Genomic DNA, 20,611 nt, shown 5'->3' with positions numbered 1-20,611 from the left:
ATCTTTAACCAGAGATTTAAACAAATATATATTCTACATTGTTTAAACTATTTGGTGGAATGTGCTTTGTGGCTGCCCGAACGGGCAACTTACATTTTGTCTTGGAGACGATGTTAATTTGCTTTGACTCTAGTGTTGTATTTGTGGGGCAAAACAAAAATAAACAAAGCCAAGCATCACACAGTTCTTCTCCCTAAATTCCCTTTCCCCTCGGTCTTATTCACTCAGTTGTATTCCGTCAGCTCCCTACACACAAGCTCCCTGTTAGGCCTACAGAAATAAATGCCTATAAAAGTATCTGATTGGATACACAAGCTACATTCCTTGCCAAATGACGACAGCTTTATCACAAATTCTAAATGGACTGGGTGATTGAAGTAGGAAAATGTGTTCCAACAACAAGCTGCAGTTTTGGAATAATTGCAACCTGTCTATTTTCTGCTTAGGCTACTTTTCAAACTGCTAGTGCCATTTAGAATTGGTTTGCCAGGGATGGTGTCACACTTTTCCCCCATTCCTAGCAAACACAGCTGATGAAAGTAATTGCATTCTAAACTGAAGATCATGTGTGTAACAAAGAAGTACATGTCTGATCAAATGACAAAACATTGTACATATTAGTTGATTATTGGAGTCCGGTGTGTTAGCTGGGGCAAAAGTGTGATGCCAATCAGGCCCCCGAGGACTGGAGTTGCCCATCCCTGGCCTAGGCTCCTCAAATTCAACTCTGGACCTCAAAGCCAGTGCCACTGTGTTTTTTCATTGTTCCCCTCTAATCAGGCACTGATTTAGATCTGGGACACCAGGTGGGAGTAATTAATTATCAGGTAGAACAGAACCAGAAGACTCCGGATCTCGTAGGCTAAGAGTTGAATACCTAAGCTATAACCCCCCCCCCCTAAACATTGACAGGTTCCACACTGAAAATACGCAAGAACATTAGTTTGATAAAGACAAAGAGCATATTCATCAGAATAATTAAGCATAGTCCTCACCAAACAGATGTCCTGGCTGTGATGCATCACCATGCACTGTTCAATGTGGAGTTGTTCATCCACTCAGAACATAAAAAATAAGATGGCAGAATAATCTAGATCAAACCTCTGTATAGCGAAAAGATAGATTTTGATTTGTAACCCAGAAAAAAGTGTTAACTCGCAAAATTGAGCCCTGTTTTCAAATGATTATACTTTGAAAATAACTGTTGCAGACTATGCACATCACTATTCTGTTCTATTTTATTCTGCTATATTACATCTTTTACTATAAAATAGGTGTCTGGACTAATGGTTTGGGTAATAAAAGCGTGTTGTCTGTTAATTAACAAATAAAAGGCTATGTCATTGCACAGCTAAAGGCTTCTTCAAGCAAGCGCCACTGCTGAGGTTACTGCCTTTCTGAAGATTGTGTTCCATGATATAATATAACCAGTTGATATTACTTGCTTGCTTTTTATTGACTGACTCGACAAAACATTAGGAACAACTGCTCTTTCCACGACAGACTGACCAGGTGAAAGCTATGATACCTTACTGATGTCACCTTCAATCAATGCTTTTTAAGCCTTGAGACAATTGAGACTTGGATTGTGTATGTGTGCAATTCAGAGGGTGAATGGGCAAGACAAAATATGTAAGTGCCTTTGAATGGGGTATGGTAGTAGGTGCCAGGTGCACTGTTTTGAGTGTGTCAAGAACTGCAACTCTGCTGGATTTTTAACACTCAGCAGTTTCCCGTGTGTATCAAGCATGGTCCACCACCCTAAAGACATCCAGCCAACTTGGCACAACTGTGGGAATCATTGGAGTCAGCATGGGCCAGCATCCTTGTGGAATGCTTTCGACAACTTGTAGAGTCCATGCTCCGATGAATTGAGCCTGTTCTGAGGGCAAAAGGGGGTGGAACTCAATATTAGGAAGGTGTTCCTAATGTTTTGTACACAGTGTATATGGGGCATTTTTAAGAATTAAGAGTTATCTGTAATGGTTATGATTAATTAGGCATTGTTGAACACTGTTGGCATAGGCCTATAGATACATGTGAATATTTTGTTTTAATCCAGTGCAGGCCTACTTGAGTACTCTGAAATAAATAATGGGAGAACTCTGAACAGTAAAAAAATGCCCATCCCTAATACCTAGTAGCCTACTACATCATTCCTTCTAAACATACATTTAATTATTCCTACTCATTTGGTGTTTCATTACAGAATGAGATGAGGTTTTGTGTGTAGTTATAGTAGCGTGGTAAGTATTGTTAGTGTTCAAGTAGGCCCCAGTATATTGCTAGTCTGAAACAGGAGGTGAGAGTGTGTTGTGTATGTGTGTGTAGTTATTAGAGTGTGTGTAAGTGGTGTGGTAAACAAGGCCCCAGTGTATTGAGGTATGAGCCCCTGACTATAAACTGTAATCTGATTATACCATTCTGCTTTGACTGGATCTGCAATCTAACACACACACAAACACAAGACCTATGGGTTGTCTGATTAAACCCTGCTGCTCTCACTGAGACTGAGACAGCAGTGGTCGTTAACATTTACTCCCTCAGTCGGCTGTACTTCCACACATTTACGAGAGCTCTCGGCTGTTCCACTAGCAGTAGTAGCAGTACCAGGATTGACTTGGGATCAACTCATACAGGACACACTCCTAAAGGACTCATACAGGATCTCTTGACAACAGGAGGCCACACATTAACACTGACAGTCTCATACAGCGACAGACACAAACGTATGTTAGTCAACCAGCGGTGTCGAGTGAGGCTACGGCTGAGGGACCGGGGAAGAGTTTTTCAATGGAGCTGGCGGCTGGTACTACTAATGCTGCTGCAGCTGCTGCCTACACGCAGAAGATTCTGGACTATGTGGAAGGTTTCCTGGTCTCCAAGGTAACACACATAGATACACCCACATAGGATTCAAGTCCCATTCTTGGGCACTGTTTGATGGTTGTGTGTTTTACCTTGTCCTCTCTCCCCCAGACCCTGTTTACAGTGTGTGAGATGGGTTTATTTGACCTGCTGGCCTCGTCACGGCGCCCCCTGTCTCTAGAGGAGGTAGTGCAGGTAATCAGGGCCAGCCTAAGCGGTACTGAGAAGCTTTATCTGACCCGGTCCATCCACTACAGCTCCAAGACCATCTACCTCTGCTGGCACTACCTGATTGATGCTGTGAGGTGAGTCCTCTCACCCGAGTTGTGTTCACCAAGGAGAACATGTTTGGACAAGTATTGAAAGAGGTATCTGAACTTGTCCTGTATGATTAAAAAAAGAGATGTGATTGTTTATTCAGATTCTAACTGTATGCGTGATTGTTTCTCCCCAGGGAAGGCAGTAACCAGTATGAGAAGGCATTTGGTGTCAAGTTTGATGATTTGTTTGAAACCATGTACAGGTGAGATGCACACACACACACACATACAGCTCTTCATCTCTACCCCTTCCCCCTCTCTCCATCTTCTCCTTCTCCTCCACTCTCTCTCTCTCTCCCTCTCCGCTTTCCTGCCTGGTGAAAAAGCGTCAGTGAAGTGAGAAAAGATTAGGAAAGTGAGAAGTTGTAGAATGGCCTTGAGCTTCACAGTCAATCTAATGATAATAATTAACTTGTTATGGTTCAGTGATTTTCTAGTCTAGGATTAGAAGTTAAAGGATTTATTTCAGAACCAGGCACTTTGTCTTCCTTATTTGCTCTCTCTCTCTGCCTGGTGTCTGTCAGTTGTCGTTGGCTGTGTGATAGGTGGGGAAGGAGGACATAAAGGAGGGAGAGGAGGAAGGAGGAGGAATCAGAGTTGTGAAATCATTCACAACTATCTAGTACTGTATGTGTGGAGAGGTTTGTGTGTGTGTAAGCATGCCTGTGTGTGTTTGTTTGTTTTGGGGGTAGGATTGACTCTGGGGGGAGACAGCTGATTGAAGCTCTGCCTTCAGCATGTGTTTTAAAAATGTGTCTGCATGCACATATACGTGTGTTTGTGTGCGTGCACGTGTGTCTCTGTCCATGTGTGTGTGTGTGTGTGTGTGTGTGTAGGTCTGAGGAGGAAAGGGTGCAGTTTATGCAGCTGATGCCCTCCATCTGGAACATCTGTGGTCGAGACGTAGTGACTGCCTTCGACCTCTCACCTTTCAGAACCATCTACTGTACAACCTCAGGGGTGAGGACCTGTGTGTGTGCGTATGCAGAGGCGTCATGCCCCCTCAGATTTTTCCAGTAAAAAAAAAAGTTTATATTTGTTGTTGAAGTTTCTCTTTAATACTACTAGCCACATAACACATTTATGAAGTTGGCTTTAGCTATCCCAAATAGGTTCCCAACCTCATAATTAGCTACGAAGAATACATCAATCAAGTTAGAGTAGCTGGCTTGTCGAACTATTTTAGATGGCATGCCTGCTGGCAAGGTTGGTAGACTTTAGAAAAGCAAGCAATAACTAAATGTACTGAATAAGACTGAAATTCCTTTAAATATTTTACCCAGATTTGAGCAGAGATGCAGAGAAGCATATTTAGTTTGTTTAAAAAAAGAACCACCATTCAGGAGGATACAGACAGCTCAAGAGGAATGCTTAGATATCCAGAAAAATAAACACATTAAGGATAATGATTGTGGCTTTAGATTCCAGGAAAAAGCTGTTTCAGGTGTTTGAGAAATGCAGAATTATCCAACTTCCCAACAAGAAACCTAGCCCCTCTCCGGACCAACCCCCAGCCATCCTCACGTACATTGTACCCCCTGTAAAGGGTTGCGTCAATCAAATCTGGTATCAGGATAAAATGTGATTCAGAGTCACCGAATATACTTTAAGTATTTTTATTTAACACAAGCGATAAATGGTAAATGCAATTTTCGTATATACGGGTTCACTGTATCACCACGCAGGGTAAAGCAGAGAACTGACTAGAATAGTACAGACATCTTCTTTTATACTGGAACAGAGGTAGTTCCAACTTCAGAGTTGGCCTGTAGTAGAGGCTCAGCGTGGTTTAAACTTGCTAGCCTATCGGTGGTGCCCAGGCTGGTCCCAGCCCCACAGCACTCAGGATTCAGATGTCCGGAAATGTTGTTGTGAAGATTGGGGTGAGTTGTCGGTGGCTACACATTCCTCAGTTCCTGTTTTCTTGTTATTCAGCATTTTTCCATCTTGTCTCAACCTTGTGGTTTGCACAGTCGACACCCTAGATTAGCAACAGCTTTACTGCAGTCCCGCTATGTTTGTGCAACACTATAATAGCTGGGTTAGCAACACACTATGTTTGTGATTAACATGTCCTATTTATATAAGGCATACATTTTTGTTAAAAGGAGAACAAAACCATCCTTCACACCCCTCTGATTTTTGGAGTGCATGACGCCCCTGTGTGTGTTTGTGCATGTGTATGTAAAGGGGACAATCTTAACATGATATTGTTGGAAAATAACTCAGGGGGTAGCTGTGCAGCTGTACGAGCTGAGGCTGAGAGGAGTTGGGCTCTGACACACACACACACATTGTGGAAAGAGAGGAAGAGGCTAGGGAGATAAAAAGTTCTGTGTGTTGTGTTTCCCTTTCATTCTTTTTTGTTATTTTCGCTTCTTTGATTCCTTTTCTCCCCTGTCCTGCTGTATTGAACTATTTGTGTGTGTGTGTGTGTGTGTGTGTGTGTGTGTGTGTGTGTGAGTGTGTGTGTGTATGTGTGTGTATGTATGTGTATGTGTATGTATGTGTGTGTGTGTCTATGATGTGAGAGTGGGTGTGTTCAGAATACAGATTCCACTAAACAATCTTCTAAACCTCACCCAGCCTCAGGGCTAGACAGTCTCCCAGACAGGCCAGGTTTCTGCTGCTTACTGATCTCTATGTGTCTCTGTAGACACTGTTTGGGTGTAAACCCCACATAGAGATCACACATCACAAACACACACCAGGGCTGGGCGGGCTCTCCTGGGACTCAGCACCTCATTGGTAATTTGTGGATTATTGGTCCACCTAATAAGTCCTGCCCCCAGGTCTAACGTAATGTCCATTAGTCAGTAAAAGTGTACAAGTTACCATGACCACACGATCACCTGGTTTACCCTCTCCGGTACCTAGGCCATTTATTCATGTGATTATAATACTCTGATCCTATATTATACATCACTGCATCTATCTCTCTCTTTAGGTTGTAGTGGAGCCCTAGCCAAGAAATATGTGTTGACGTACCCAGAATGCACAGTGACGATCTTTGACATCCAGAGAACACTTTGTTACCGTCGACAACCAGACGATCAGCTTCCATTAAGTTCCACAAAGAGAGACAGCCAATCAATGACCTCAGACAAAGCGGTGGGAGGAGCCCGTAACAAGTTCTATCCTAAGTTATCTTTGTCATTGACTGACAGCATTGTATGTGTAGTGGACTTTTTCAAAGACGAGTTGCTAGATGCTGACCTCTACATTCTGTCGAGAATCCTTCATGACTGGATGGACACACGCTGCATAGAACTACTGAGAAGTCTACAGGGCCTGCAAACCAAGTATACACACCCTCCTCCATCCCCCTCTCTCTCCTTCAGTCATTCTCTCTGGTGAGAAAGATCAGATGCGACTTGACTCTCCTTACTCTTCCGCACCCCCCTTCTTCGCCTTGGGTGACTATGCCAACAAAAGCATCCTGTCAGACAAGCCCACAAGCACAAATACATACATACACACGCACACGTACACGCACGCACACAATCTCTGGCCTTTGAGAGCTCTGCTGTAGCCAGAAGCTTGCTACATAACACAAACACACTCACACACTTGCAAGTACATAACACACACACACATATTCTGCATAACAATGAAGATATTGTTTAACCTTCAGCTCAACCTTCTGCTAGAAACAAACAGCAAGCAGCAGTCTGGGTATGACAACTGTCATGACTGACCACGAGAATCCAAAAAGGTCAGATCAGGTTTGCAATTAATAATTTCAATCAGACCCCCTCTTAACCATAGAGGGGGAAGGAAAGAACTAGTGGGGATTAACAACTCACGTCCTGTTGTAAATCAAGGGAGAAGATCCAGGCTCTCCCTCTCCAAATTCACCAAAGGAATGTGCTTTGTCTCAACAGACCTTTTTCCTGCTGAAACTAACACATTCAAAAGCAAATACTGGAACAATATTTCTAACGTAGAACGTGGGGAATGGTCAGAGGTGATCTATAGAACACTAATGTCATTTTGTTTGTTATTTTGTGATGTCATTAAAAATGTTATAAAGGAAATACTGTAACTTGGAAAGTATACACACTACATATATGAAGTTTCCATACTATGTGCTGTGCATGTAATATGAAAAATGATTAAAGTGTTTTTGTTAAGAGAGGGATGTGATTTGAAAAGTTATGAGATAATTGTTTCCATAACTTTGCGCAGTGAGTAATCACCGCCCCGGAGTGAGGTCAAGGAGCGTCCCAGGCTGCCGGAACTGCCCCTTTCGAGCAAATGGTATAAAGGATGGGTTAAGAAGTGAACATATTAGACCAGAAAAGCGCAGTGCTGCAGCTGCGCATTTAAAATGGTTTGAACTTTGAATCTCAACACGAGGTGGAGACGATAAACTTCCATGCCGGACAATCACTGGTACGGCTGATCAGCTGTCCTAAGTAAAGTATCTTCGAAAGCTAATTGAAGTAGGACCATCCTGTTACTCTGCTCAAACCATCGTATTACGCTACTCTCATCACCCCACTGGGGTACCATCGATACGGCTGTCTATCCTATCATCAAATAAGTATTTTCAAGAGTGAATGGAAGGAAAATCCACTCTGTAGTTCTGTTCAGGACTACACGACAAGTCACCGGTGCCGGTACAGAGTCAATGTGTGGGGGCACCGGTTAGTTGAGGTAGTACATACAGTTGAAGTCGGAAGTTTACATACACTTATGTTGGAGTCATTAAAACTAGTTTTTCAACCACTCCACAAATTTCTTGTTAACAAACTATAGTTTTGGCAAGTCGGTTAGGATATCTACTTTGTGCATGACACAAGTAATTTTTCCAACAATTGTTTACAGACCGATTATTTCATTTATAATTCACAGTATCACAATTCCAGTCGGTCAGAAGTTTACATATACTAAGTTGACTGTGCCTTTAAACAGCTTGGAAAATTCCAGTAAATTATGGCATGGCTTCAGAAGCTTCTGATAGGCTAATTGACATCATTAGAGTCAATTGGAGGTGTACCTGTGGATGTATTTCAGGCCTACCTTCAAACTCAGTGTCTCTGCTTGACATCATGGGAAAATCAAAAGAAATCAGCCAAGACCTCAGAAGAAAAATTGTAGACCTCCACAAGTCTGGTTCATCCTTGGGAGCAATTTCCAAATGCCTGAAGGTACCACGTTCATCTGTACAAACAATAGTATGCAAGTATAAACACTATGGGACCACGCAGCCATCATACCGCTCAGGAAGGAGACGCGTTCTGTTTCCTAGAGATGAACGTACTTTGGTGCGAAAAGTGAAAATCAATCCCAGAACAACAGCAAAGGATCCTGTGAAGATGCTGGAGGAAACAGGTACAAAAGTATCTATATCCACAGTAAAACGAGTCCTATATCGACATAACTTGAAAGGCCGCTCAGCAAGAAGCCACTGCTCCAAAACCACCATAAAAAGGCCCGACTACGGTTTGCTACTGCACATGGGGACAAAGATCGTACTTTTTGGAGAAATGTCCTCTGGTCTGATGAAACAAATATAGAACTGTTTGGCTATAATGACCATCGTTATGTTTGGAGGAAAAAGGGAGAGGCTTGCAAGCCGAAGAACACCATCCCAACCGTGAAGCACGGGGGTGGCAGCATCATGTTGTGGTGGTGCTTTTCTGCATGAGGGACTGGTGCACTTCACAAAATAGATGGCATCATGAGGTACGAAAATTATGTGGATATATTGAAGCAATATCTCAAGACATCAGTCAGGAAGTTAAAGCTTGGTCGCAAATGGGTTTTCCAAGTGGACAATGACCCCAAGCATACTTCCAACGTTGTGGAAAAATGGCTTAAGGACAACAAAGTCAAGGTATTGGAGTGGCCCTGACCTCAATCCCATAGCAAATTGGTGGGCGGAACTAGGAAGGAGGCCTACAAACCTGACTCAGTTACACCTGCTCTGTCAGGAGGAATGAGACAAAATTCACCCAACATATTGTGGGAAGCTTGTGGAATGCTACCCGAAGCGTTTGACCCATGTTTAACAATTTAAAGGCAATTGAGTGTATGTAAACTTCTGACCCACTGCGAATGTGATGAAATAAATAAAATAAATCATTATCTCCACTATTATTCTGACATTTCACATTCTTAAAATAAAGTGATGATCCTAACTGACCTAAGACAGGGAATTCTTACTAGGATTAAATGTCAGGAATTGTGAAAAACTGAGTTTAAATGTATTTGGCTAAGGTGTATGTAAAACTTCCGACTTCAACTATACATGTAGGTAGAGTTAATTAAAGTCACTATGCACAGATGACAACAGAGAGTGACAGTGGTGTGGGGAGGGGGGGGGGGGGGCAATGCAAATAGTCTTGGTAGCCATTTGACTAGATGTTCAAGAGTCTTATGGCTTTGGGATGGAAGCTGTTTAGAAGCCTCTTGGACCTAGACTGTAGTGCCTTGCGGTCGGAGGCCGCGCAGTTGCCATACCAGGCAGTGATGCAACCAGTCAGGATGCTCTCGATGGTGAAGCTGTAGAACCTTTTGAGGATCTGAGGACCCATGCCAAATCTTTTCAGTCTCCTTAGGGGGAATAGGTTTTGTCGTGCCCGCTTCACGACTGTCATGGTGTGCTTGGACCATGTTATGATGAGAAAGGGGGCGTGCTCAGTCCTCTTTTTCCTGTCGTCCACAGTCATCTCCTTTGTCTTGATCACGTTGAGGGAGAGGTTGTTGTCCTGGGACCTCACGGCCAGGTCTCTGACCTCCTCCCTATAGGCTGTCTCCCTATAGGCTGTCTCCTCCCTATATGCTGACACTGTTGTGTCATCGGCAAATTTAACAGATGACAGATGAGGTGAACTCCTCAATGCCATTGGAGTAATCCTGGAACATATTCCAGTCTGTGCTAGCAAAACAGTCCTGTAGCTTAGCATCTGCTTCATCTGACCACTTTTTTATTGATCTAGTCACTGGTGCTTCCTACTTACATTTTTTCTTGTAAGCAGGAATCAGGAGAATAGGATTATGGTCGGATTTGCCAAATGGAGGGCGAGGGAGACCTTTGTAAGCGTCTCTCTGTGTGGAGTACAGGTGGTCCAGAGTTATTTTCCCTCTGGTTGTACATTTAACATGCTGATAGAAATTTGGTATAACTGATTTAAGTTTCCCTGTATTAAAGTCCCCGGCTACTAGGAGCGCCGCCTCTAGGTGAGCGTTTTCTTGTTCGCTTATGGCGGAATACAGCTCATTCAATGCTATCTTAGTGCCAGCCTCTGACTGTGGTGGTATGTAAAACAGATACAAAGAATACAGATGAAATCTGTAGTCTACAGCTTATCATGAGATACTCTACCTCAGGCGAGCAATAGCTTGAGAATTCCTTAGGTATTGTCTTAATCGGGTAACAATGAAACATAGTTAATTATACAAAAAACAGTCTTCAGATTAATGTTAAAGTCAAGTCACGACACAACGGAGGAAGAAACACATTCACGGACATCATATCATGTCTAGTCCATCCTAGCCCAGAGCCAAAGAACGCAATCACTCACTCATTATTAATTGACTGTATGTGTGAGTGCCTGTGTTTGTATGTGTGTGTGTGCATGCCTGTGTGCGTGCGTGTAGGAGGTGGTGTGTTGGTTGTCGAGGCGTTGCTGTGTGAAGACGGGTCAGGGCCTCTGACAGCCCAGTGACGGAAAAGAGCAGATGTACACTGCCAAAGATATTTATAACTTAACCAAGATAGACCACAGCCTTTCGTTTGAAACTGGAACAAGTCAGTCATAGTGGGCAGAACAAGCAAGGAGGTGGGCAGAACCAAACACGAGCTAGTGAGATCCTATTGGCGCATTCTAGCATACATGTGCATATTTCCATCAGGGAACGCCTACTCTGTGAAGTGTGCGTGTGCAATAACTCAATTTGCCTTTGCACTCCTTCTAAACAACGTATTTATTTTTTTACTTTGGCCAAGTGTAAAGTCTACAAAACATATTCCACTCTGTTCGTAACAGATTCTATTTTTGGGAACAGAAAACTGTATTGCGATAAAATGTTTAATCAATGAGAACATTTGTAGAATCCTGGCCAAAATCAATCTTCTATCTTCTCCCACTGCCAGCCACTGGGCTTCCTCTAACTACCATATTTGGTAGTGAGTGGAAACGCCAAGCGGATGCTTCACATTTATACATCCTGCAAAATATCTGTCTCATTGTGACATTGCCCTGCTGACAGCCGTAGGGTTTAACAACGTACATGTGTAGAGGACAGGCCAGATGTATTGATGCTGTCCTGGGTTGCAAGTAGAGTAGTCTATCTACTGTTGATGTAGACTTGTCCCATCTCTGTAGAGATGTCCCATCTCTGTAGACCTGTCCCATCTCGGTAGACCTGTCCCATCTCTGTAGCTTGTGTAGTAAACCTGTCATCTTTGTAAACCTTTGTTCTTCTGATGTTTGTATTATAGAATATTTACCCATTAGAACTGTAATGGAATGTGCTACAGCTTCTCTGTTTCTGATTGGTTCTCTGGAGAGGTAAAGTGAGGGAGTAAATGAAGTAGAGGGAGGGTCAGACATTCAAGGACGTTCATCCTCTTGTCTTTCCCTCCTCTTCACCAAACTAATCTGGCCTCAGGCTGGGTCACACCACACTAACACGTAACATGTCCCTGTTCTTTAGTAGGGGCCTTTGCAGGACGCTGCTGTAAGACAACAGTCCCAAGGGATTTTGGGCATACACCCACTAAATCATCTGTATGTGAGTCTTGGTTATTCTTGGCAAAAGTTTACTTTTTCTAGAGGTTATAGCAAGGTTTTACTCCTGTATATTTTAGCATGGAAACCACATTTTGCTGGAGGCGTATTCATAAAAGATGAAACAAGTCTCTCATAGCTCTGCATGGTCGGCCCTGGTCAAACAAGGCCTTGTTAGATTAAAAGTATTTAGGTGATAGTATGACATACTCTTCCTTGCAGGTGAGAGCAAAGATAGTTGAGATTTGATTTCAGCAGAGGAAAGAGGAGATAAAGGAGGAGAGAGGAGGAAAGGGGGAGATAAGAGAGGAGATGAAAGGAGGAGAGAGGAGGAAAGGAGGAGATAAGAGAGCAGATGAGACTCACAGCTCAGAGTTATTTTCATTGTAACTGTCTTGCACAGACACACACTTCTCACAATTCAAGAAAACCCATTCTCAGCTGTAAGCCTGCTTTTGTTCCCTATAAACATTCCATAATTAACGCTGAAGTCTCAGTGACAGCAGTATTGAGCTGAGGACAAAGCCTGTCTGCCCAATAGGATATATATATATATATATATATATATATATATATATATATATATATATATATATATATATATATATATATATATGTTACGTTCCCCAGTTTCTGTGTTGTATTTGAGTGTGTGTGTTTCAGGAGATAGATTCCTGAAAACTCCCCAAGCAGCTGATTGGTCGACCCCAGGCTAATTGATGATTGGAGAGCTGACTCCGCCCCCTCGTCAAGAAGCAGCTGACTCTAATCACCATTGCCACCAGAAGATATAAAAGCCAGTGTTCTGTTCAGAAGGAGAGAGAAATGATTGGAGGTTAGAGGGAGATTGAATATTTTGGAGAAAAGATTAGAGGGAGATTGAATGTTTTGGAGAAATCATTAGAAAGAGTTTTGTGTTTGTTGCTTTGTCAAAGCTTCTTTAGTGGCCTGAGTTAGTTTACTCAGTTTTGTTGTAAAGTGTTTGTGAAATTGTTAATAATTATTCTGTTTCATTTGTTCCCAGGGGGGAAGGCACTTAGGGAGTGCTTAGGCAAGAGGCCCGAGGGCATACATATACCCGTAGTATATTCAATGTTAGGCACACTAGGTAAGACCTGGGCGGACCACCCCCTGTATTTTGGTTAGGGCACCAGGTGGTGCTAAGTTAGGTAAGTTAAGTGGGTAGGCAGGTTAGATAGGAGAGGGGGAGCTTTGATATTTACTTTCTTTCCTTTGGTTCCGTCCAGCCCCTTTTCCCCATATTACCGTGTAGGAAATAAATCCTAGTAACGGTAAATTCTGACTTTTGTCATCCTTATTCGCACCTACAGTCCATACCGCTTTCACTTCACGGGGAGTTGAGTTGTAGCAGGGTGTTGCGTTCCCTCTTCTCAGAGGTGTGTGTAACAATATATATATATACACACACACACACACACTTCTTTGAGTAGCTGGCTAGGTAGTGAGGTGGAGCTGGGGTGCCTGCAGTAGACTGGTGTGGGTAGGGTTAGTGCTGTGTGGTTGGAAGGGTCAAGCTGTGTAATAATGCTACAATGACACTGATGTTTGACTGTATGTGTTTCAAAGGGCTTATCTGGGTCTAAGCATGTTGTGTGTCTGTCCACTTGTATGTAGCTGTTTGTCTCTGAGGACCATCTCAACCCTTATAATCACTTATCCCTCACTTTCTCTCTCCACCTCCCTCTCTCACCGAGCCGTAACCTTCATGAGCAGTGAAGTTCATAATAATTATTGTAAACCTAGACAGAGAGACAGGTACTGAGCATTGAGGCAGTGAGACAGTGATGTTTATAATGCAACGAGTCAGTGAGATGGGTACTGAGTGGTAAGACAGTGATGTTTCTAACGTTTAAGGTTAAATGGATGCGGTTGCCGTGGGTGATTGCTGCCAGGGGAAGCTGGCCTTTAACAGCCAACCACAGTTCAACTCATTAGCATATTTCCCATGATTGTTTTTGTTACAGTGGAAATGCCACGGTCCTAGGTTTATCTCTCACAGCATCAGACCAGATGCATGCACGCACGCACACACATACAGAAAACATTGATCAGTTCTGCCACTGTTGATTAAGATCAAGTCTGGCTAAAGTCAGCTATTTGCAGTCATGTCTGTCAGAGGAGAATGCTTGGTACTCATTATATTTGGATAATTAGCCAGCTCCTCTCTCATTAACTGTACACGGCAACATAATGAGTTGCAGTGAGGTTGGCAAACATTACTACTGTCTGTTTGTCTGACTGGCTATGTCTGTGTGACATTTCTACTGTTTGTCTGACTGGCTATCTCTGTGTGACATTTCGTCTGTCTGACTGGCTATCTTTGTGTGACATTTCTACTGTCTGTCTGACTGGCTATCTTTGTGTGACATTTCTACTGTCTGTCTGACTGGCTATCTTTGTGTGACATTTCTACTGTCTGTCTGACTGGCTATCTTTGTGTGACATTTCTACTGTCTGTCTGACTGGCTATCTCTGTGTGACATTTCTATTGTCTGTCTGACTGGCTATCTCTGTGTGTGGTATTACTATTGTCTGTCTGACTGGCTATCTCTGTGTGTGGTATTGCTATTGTCTGTCTGACTGGCTATCTCAGTGTGTGGCATTACTGCAAACCTCAGAATTTCTGATAACTGATAATGATAACTGATGATAACTGTCATTATAAATGCATAGATACATTTTATAAATAGATCTTCCTCACATTTTAGGAACCGACTGTTAAATGTAGTATATTAAATGTAGTATAAATACTCAGAAATAAGTCCCCAGAGCTGCAGGAGCGACTGCAAATGAGAGGAGCAGAGAGAGAGACAGACAGAGTTCAAACGCCTGCTAGATTCTCTTCCTCCAAGTTGTCACTGATTCATCCTAACAAGTTTCAAAGTTCAGGTTATTTAAATATATAAAGTTTGTGTTTCGATAATATAAATGTCTAATAGATTCAGTATTCGTCTCTCCTGTCACCATCAGCTCTGAGCTATACAGCCTCTGAAGACTGCAGCTATCTTCACACACTGACTCTATAACTCTGCTACAAATTAGCATAAAAAAATACTATCCTTATGCCTTATGACTCATACAACTATGACGTGTTTTAAGCGACAGGCACATGCACATATGCGCTCATGCCTCTTTCATATGCTAGTCAGAACTAGGAAACTAAAACATTTCTGACTTGCTGATTTGTGAAATGCGGCACGTGTATATCTACAACCAGTTAGCTAGTCGGAAATGTCAGAGTTTCCTAGTTCCAACTAGCACGTGAACGCGGCATTAGGCATGCATGTACACACACTCACACACACATTACATCCGTCACATAATCACATTACACAGTAAATCACTGGGGCTGAGCCAGCTGCCATCCAGGACCTCTATACCAGTCAGTAGAAAGGCTTCTTTAGTGTTCTAAGATTTCATAACTGTGACCTTAACAACCGTTCCAGAGGTGCATGTTCATTAATTGTTTATGGTCCATTGAACAAGCATGGGAAACAGTGTTTAAACCCTTTACAATGAAGATCTGTGTAGTTATTTGGATTTTTACAAATTATCTTTAAAAGACAAGGTCCTGAAAAAGGGCCGTTTATTTTTTTGCTGAGTTTATATATGAAGTTAACAGAAATAATTGTGGGTGACTGTGTATTATGTACAGTACCAGTGAAGTTTGGACACACCTACTCATTCAAGGGTCTTTATGTTTTACTATTTTCTACATTGTAGAATAATAGTGAAGACATCACAACTCTGAAATTACACATGAAATCATGCAGTAACCAAAAAAGTATTAAACTAATCTAAATATGCTTTATATTTGAGATTCTTCAAATAGCCACCCTTGCCTTGATGACAGCTTTACGCACACTTGGCATTCTCTCAACCAGCTTCACCTGGAATGCTTTTCCAACAGTCTTGAAGGAGTTCCCACATATGCTGAGCACTTGTTGGCTGCTTTTCCTTCACTCTGCGGTCCAACTCATCCCAAACTATCTCAGTTGGGTTGAGATTGGGGGATTGTGGGGGCCAGGTATCTGATACAGCACTCCATCACTCTCCTTCTTGGTCAAATAGCCCATACACAGTGTGTTGGGTCATTGTCCTGTTGAAAAACAAATGAATGTCCCACTAAGCGCAAACCAGATGGGATGGCGTAGCGCTGCAGAATGCTGTGGTAGCCATGCTGTCACGATCGTCTTGATAAGAGAGAGAGGACCAAGGCGCGGCGCGTGAAAAATACATCTTCTTTTAATGAAGGAAAAAACAAACACTTACAAAATGAACAAAACAAACGATCGTGAAGCTAAACCTGAACTAAGTGCACACATGCAACATAGAACATAGACAATTACCCACAAAACCCAAATGCCTATGGCTGCCTTAAATATGGCTCTCAATCAGAGACAAATAAACCACAGCTGCCTCTAATTGAGAACCAATCTAGGCAGCCGATGTCTTTTGGGTGGTGGACTATTATTGATACACAAGGGGAACTGTTGAGCCTGAAAAACCCAGCAGTGTTGCAGTTCTTCTTCTTATTATTTTTATTTTATTTTAATATTTTTATTTTTATTTTTTTTTATTCCCTTTTCTCCCCAATTTTCGTGGTATCCAATCGCTAGTAATTACTATCTTGTCTCATCGCTACAACTCCCGTACGGGCTCGGGAGAGACGAAGGTCGAAAGCCATGCGTCCTCCGAAGCACAACCCAACCAAGCCGCACTGCTTCTTTAACACAGCGCGCCTCCAACCCGGAAGCCAGCCGCACCAATGTGTCGGAGGAAACACCGTGCACCTGGCCCCCTTGGTTAGCGCGCACTGCGCCCGGCCCGCCACAGGAGTCGCTGGAGCGCGATGAGACAAGGATATCCCTACCGGCCAAACCCACCCTAACTCGGACGACGCTAGCCCAATTGTGCGTCGCCCCACGGACCTCCCGGTCGCGGCCGGCTGCGACAGAGCCTGGGCGCGAACCCAGAGACTCTGGTGGCGCAGTTAGCACTGCGATGCAGTGCCCTAGACCACTGCGCCACCCGGGAGGCGTTCTTCTTATTTTTTATATATATATTTTTCCCCCCAATTTCGATCTTATCCACGCTGCAACTCCCCAGCGGGCTCAGAAGGCGAAGGTCGAGTCATGTGTCCTCCGAAACATGACCCGCCAAACCACGTTTCTTAACACACGCCCGGTTAACCCAGAAGCCAGCCTCTCCAATGTGTCGGAGGAAACGCCATTCAACTGAAAATTGAGGTCAGCCTGCAGGCACCCCGGCCCGCCACAAGGAGTCTCTAGAGCGCGATGATCAAAGTAAAGCCCCCTTGGGCAAATCCTGCTCTAACCCGGACGACGCTGGGCCAATTGTGTGCCGCCCTATGGGACTCCCGATCACGTACGGTTGTGATACAGCCCTAGCGTTGCAGCTCTTGACACAAACTGGTGCGCCTGGCAACTTCTACCATACCCCGTTCAAAGTCACTTAAATCTTTTATCTTGCCCATTCACCCTCTGAATGGCACTCACACAATCCATGTCTCAATTGTCTCAAGGCTTAAAAATCCTTCTTTAACCTGTCTCCTCCCCTTCATCTACACTGATTGAAGTGAATTTAACAAGTGACATCCATAAGGGATCATAGCTTTCACCTGGATTCACCTGGTCAGTCTGTCATGGAATGAGCAGGTGTTCCTAATGTTCTGTATACTCAGTGTAAATGCATAGAGACATTTCATGTATTGATCTTGCTCACATTTTAGGAACTGACTGTAGACTACATTAAATGTTGTATAATCACTCAGAAATGAGTCCCCAGAGCTGCAGTATTGGCTGCAAAATGAGAGGAGCAGAGAGGGAGAAAGAGAGAGAGAGAGAGAGTTCAAATGGCTGCAAGCTGTCAGTGACTCATCCTAACAAGTTATAATGAAATGGTGAAAAAATCTCAAGTTTCAGAGTTTTTATTATTTATATGTGTAAAGTTTGTGTTTTGATAATATAAATGTCTAATCGATTCATTATTCGTCTCTCCTGTCACCATCAGCTCTGAGCTATACAGCCTCTGAAGACTGCAGTGATCTTCACACACTGCCTTTCTCTCTGTAATCACACACACACACACAATGCTGCTTTTCTCTGTAATCACACACACAACTCTGCTTTTCTTTCTCTCTGTAATCACACACACACACACACACACACACACACACACACACACACACACACACACACACACACACACACACACACACACACACACACACACACACACACACACACACACACACACACACACACACACACAATGCTGCTTTTCTCTCTGTAATCATACGCACAAAATGATGCTTTTCTGTCTATATAATTTGCGGCAAATCAGCATGTTCAAAATGTTATCCTTATGCCTTATGATTTATACAACACACACACACACACATACATACGCACACACATACGCACACGCAAGCATGCATGGACAGACGCACGCACACACAGACACATACTACACACACTGGCCTTATACACACCTCCAGTGTCAGAATAAGATATTAGTAGCTTATTCCCATGCAGCAGCAGGAAAGCCCATCTGATAGGTGTCTGAGGCTTTACCATAATGATTGGTTCAGTCTCTGCTACACACAGGAAACACCTGCTGGAACACACAGAATACCAACCAGGACTTTCTGGAGACTGTATTACTGAGTTAAAGCCTAGGCACTCAGGGAGATAAGGCAAGTCTTCAGGTCTCAGGCAAGGTTCCTATGACATACATAGTTGTGGGTGACTGAGTGACTGTGTATTATGTATGTATGAGGTAAATAACAATCTATGAGTACTCAGTCTTGTTGGCAATGAGGCAGGAAAAATGCTTCCCTACTGTCCTCTCCTCTCATCCTGTCCTTGTTAAAACATACAGCTTGTTTAGTCACTCATGCTAACAGATTAGTCATTCCAGCCTCTAGTCCAGCCAGAATCATAGTAAACACACTTTTATTTCCAGCCTGATACACACACACACACACACACACACACACACAGTCCTGCCCACCTTCCCTTCTCTCAAGCCTCTGTTCAACCATTCCTTCCCCAGGGTCTGTCTGCTGGATCTGACTCATTATGGCACTACAGGGGGCTGGACACACACTGCTCTCACATCCATCAAGGTGGCAGCCTGTTACCAGCAGGCTGGAAAGAGCTGAGGCCCGTGGCATAAACAGCCTGTTTTAATCTGGACTCCTGTGTGTGTGTATGAGTGTGTGTGTGTATCTGTGTCAGACAGCAGGAGAAACACTGATCCACAGTGACAGCAGAGGGACAGTAGAGCCAGATATAATGCAGGACTGTCATTATGACACAGATTCTGTCTGTTTAAACCATCTATAGCTTTATAGAATGACACTCATCTGCATGCATGCCTGTGTTTGATACATGTATCTGTCTTTAGTGACAGGATGCAGTCTAGAGAGAAATAAGCCTGTTGGATGAGAAAGAGATGATTCACTCAGTATTACAGCAGATATAGCAGACGTGTATAGTGACTTGCCAGGAAGAGCACGGAGTAATGGAGGCTTCTGTTTCTTTTAACTGTAGACTTACACCACTTGAAAGTGGGAAATAACAGTAGCAATCTGTAACCCAATCTGTTAATTGGCAGCCATATTGGACTGGCAGCCATCTTGGAAAGGCGCTAAAGTAAAGAAACTAGCTAATATCAACGGCAGTCAGAGATTCAGCACCACGGACAACGGCAATCAGAGATGCAGCACCATGGACAACGGCTATCAGAGATTCAGCGCCACGGACAGCGGCAATCAGAGATTCGGATCCACGGACAGTGGCAATCAGAGATTCAGCTCCACACACACCGGTAATCAGAATCCTGTGATCTGACCTTTCAGAACCACAAGACAGCGACCATCAGCTGCAGTCATCCCTGAATCAATTATATAGGCTACAGGAAAACATAGTAAGCAGCTAGAAACCTGAAGGGCAAGACTCCCCACAAACTCTGTTTGCATAGACTGTTCACAAACAAACAATTTCCGAGATAGAAACATTTGATAAATCTGGTGTGGGTGTGTATGTTGGCCTTTAGCAGTGGAACATGCTGCATGAATGTGTGTGTGTCAGTGTGCGTGTCAGTGTCAGTGTGTGCACACGTGCATGTGTGTTAATGGAGGACTCTCATATATGACCCTCATCCCCCCACTCGTCTACAGACCCATTACATGTCTCTGACTCCACACCTCTGTCTCTCTTCCCCCCTCTCTCAGGAGGAGTGCCTCTCCATTAGATCTGAAATGGAGAGTCTTGACACTGTTGTGGATGAAACAAAGGAGGCAGGGGAGGTGTGTTGGTATTGGTGTGTGTATTTGTGCCTGTGTAGGGAGGATGGTTTTGCTCACTGATGTGTTTTAGAGGCTGTGCAGGTATTTCCCTCTGCCAGCAGTCTGAATATAGATAGCTAGATGTATAAGTCTTTACTCTGTAGAAGTGAAGAGGTGGGGAGGGATAAAGTCAGACTTTCTTCTGGTCTTAACTGTGATCTCACAGAGATGGAGATTCTCAGCCTTTAGATATCTGTCACGTCAGCTCCTCCTCAGCCATTTCTCTAGTGCTTTTCTCATGGTAGCACTCTTATACAGGTGTGTGTGTGTGTGTGTGTGTGTGTGTG

General features: G+C 43.4%; 1 protein-coding gene across 1 annotated transcript; it reads left to right on the top strand.

Annotated features, from left to right (window-relative positions):
* The first annotated feature begins 2,793 nt into the window (after positions 1-2,793).
* On the top strand, positions 2,794-20,230 carry LOC120063973 (acetylserotonin O-methyltransferase-like). Its single transcript, XM_039014282.1, has 6 exons — positions 2,794-2,886; positions 2,980-3,173; positions 3,323-3,391; positions 4,025-4,148; positions 19,609-19,804; positions 20,211-20,230. Exons 1-6 carry the CDS (start codon positions 2,794-2,796, stop codon positions 20,228-20,230), a joined length of 696 nt encoding a protein of 231 aa, XP_038870210.1.
* The last annotated feature ends 381 nt before the right edge of the window (positions 20,231-20,611 follow it).

This window comes from Salvelinus namaycush, chromosome 19 (assembly GCF_016432855.1).
Source record: "Salvelinus namaycush isolate Seneca chromosome 19, SaNama_1.0, whole genome shotgun sequence".
NCBI classification, from domain to species: Eukaryota; Metazoa; Chordata; class Actinopteri; order Salmoniformes; family Salmonidae; genus Salvelinus; species Salvelinus namaycush.
This window is presented reverse-complemented; position numbering and strand designations above follow the sequence as displayed.

Excerpts from the sequence above, each read along its gene's own strand:
- LOC120063973 (XM_039014282.1), top strand. The coding sequence starts at position 2,794 with ATGGAGCTGGCGGCTGGTACTACTAATGCTGCTGCAGCTGCTGCCTAC. Across the intron at positions 2,887-2,979 it reads AAGGTTTCCTGGTCTCCAAG|ACCCTGTTTACAGTGTGTGA; the intron begins GTAACACACATA and ends TCTCTCCCCCAG. Across the intron at positions 4,149-19,608 it reads TCTACTGTACAACCTCAGGG|CCATCTTGGAAAGGCGCTAA; the intron begins GTGAGGACCTGT and ends TTGGACTGGCAG.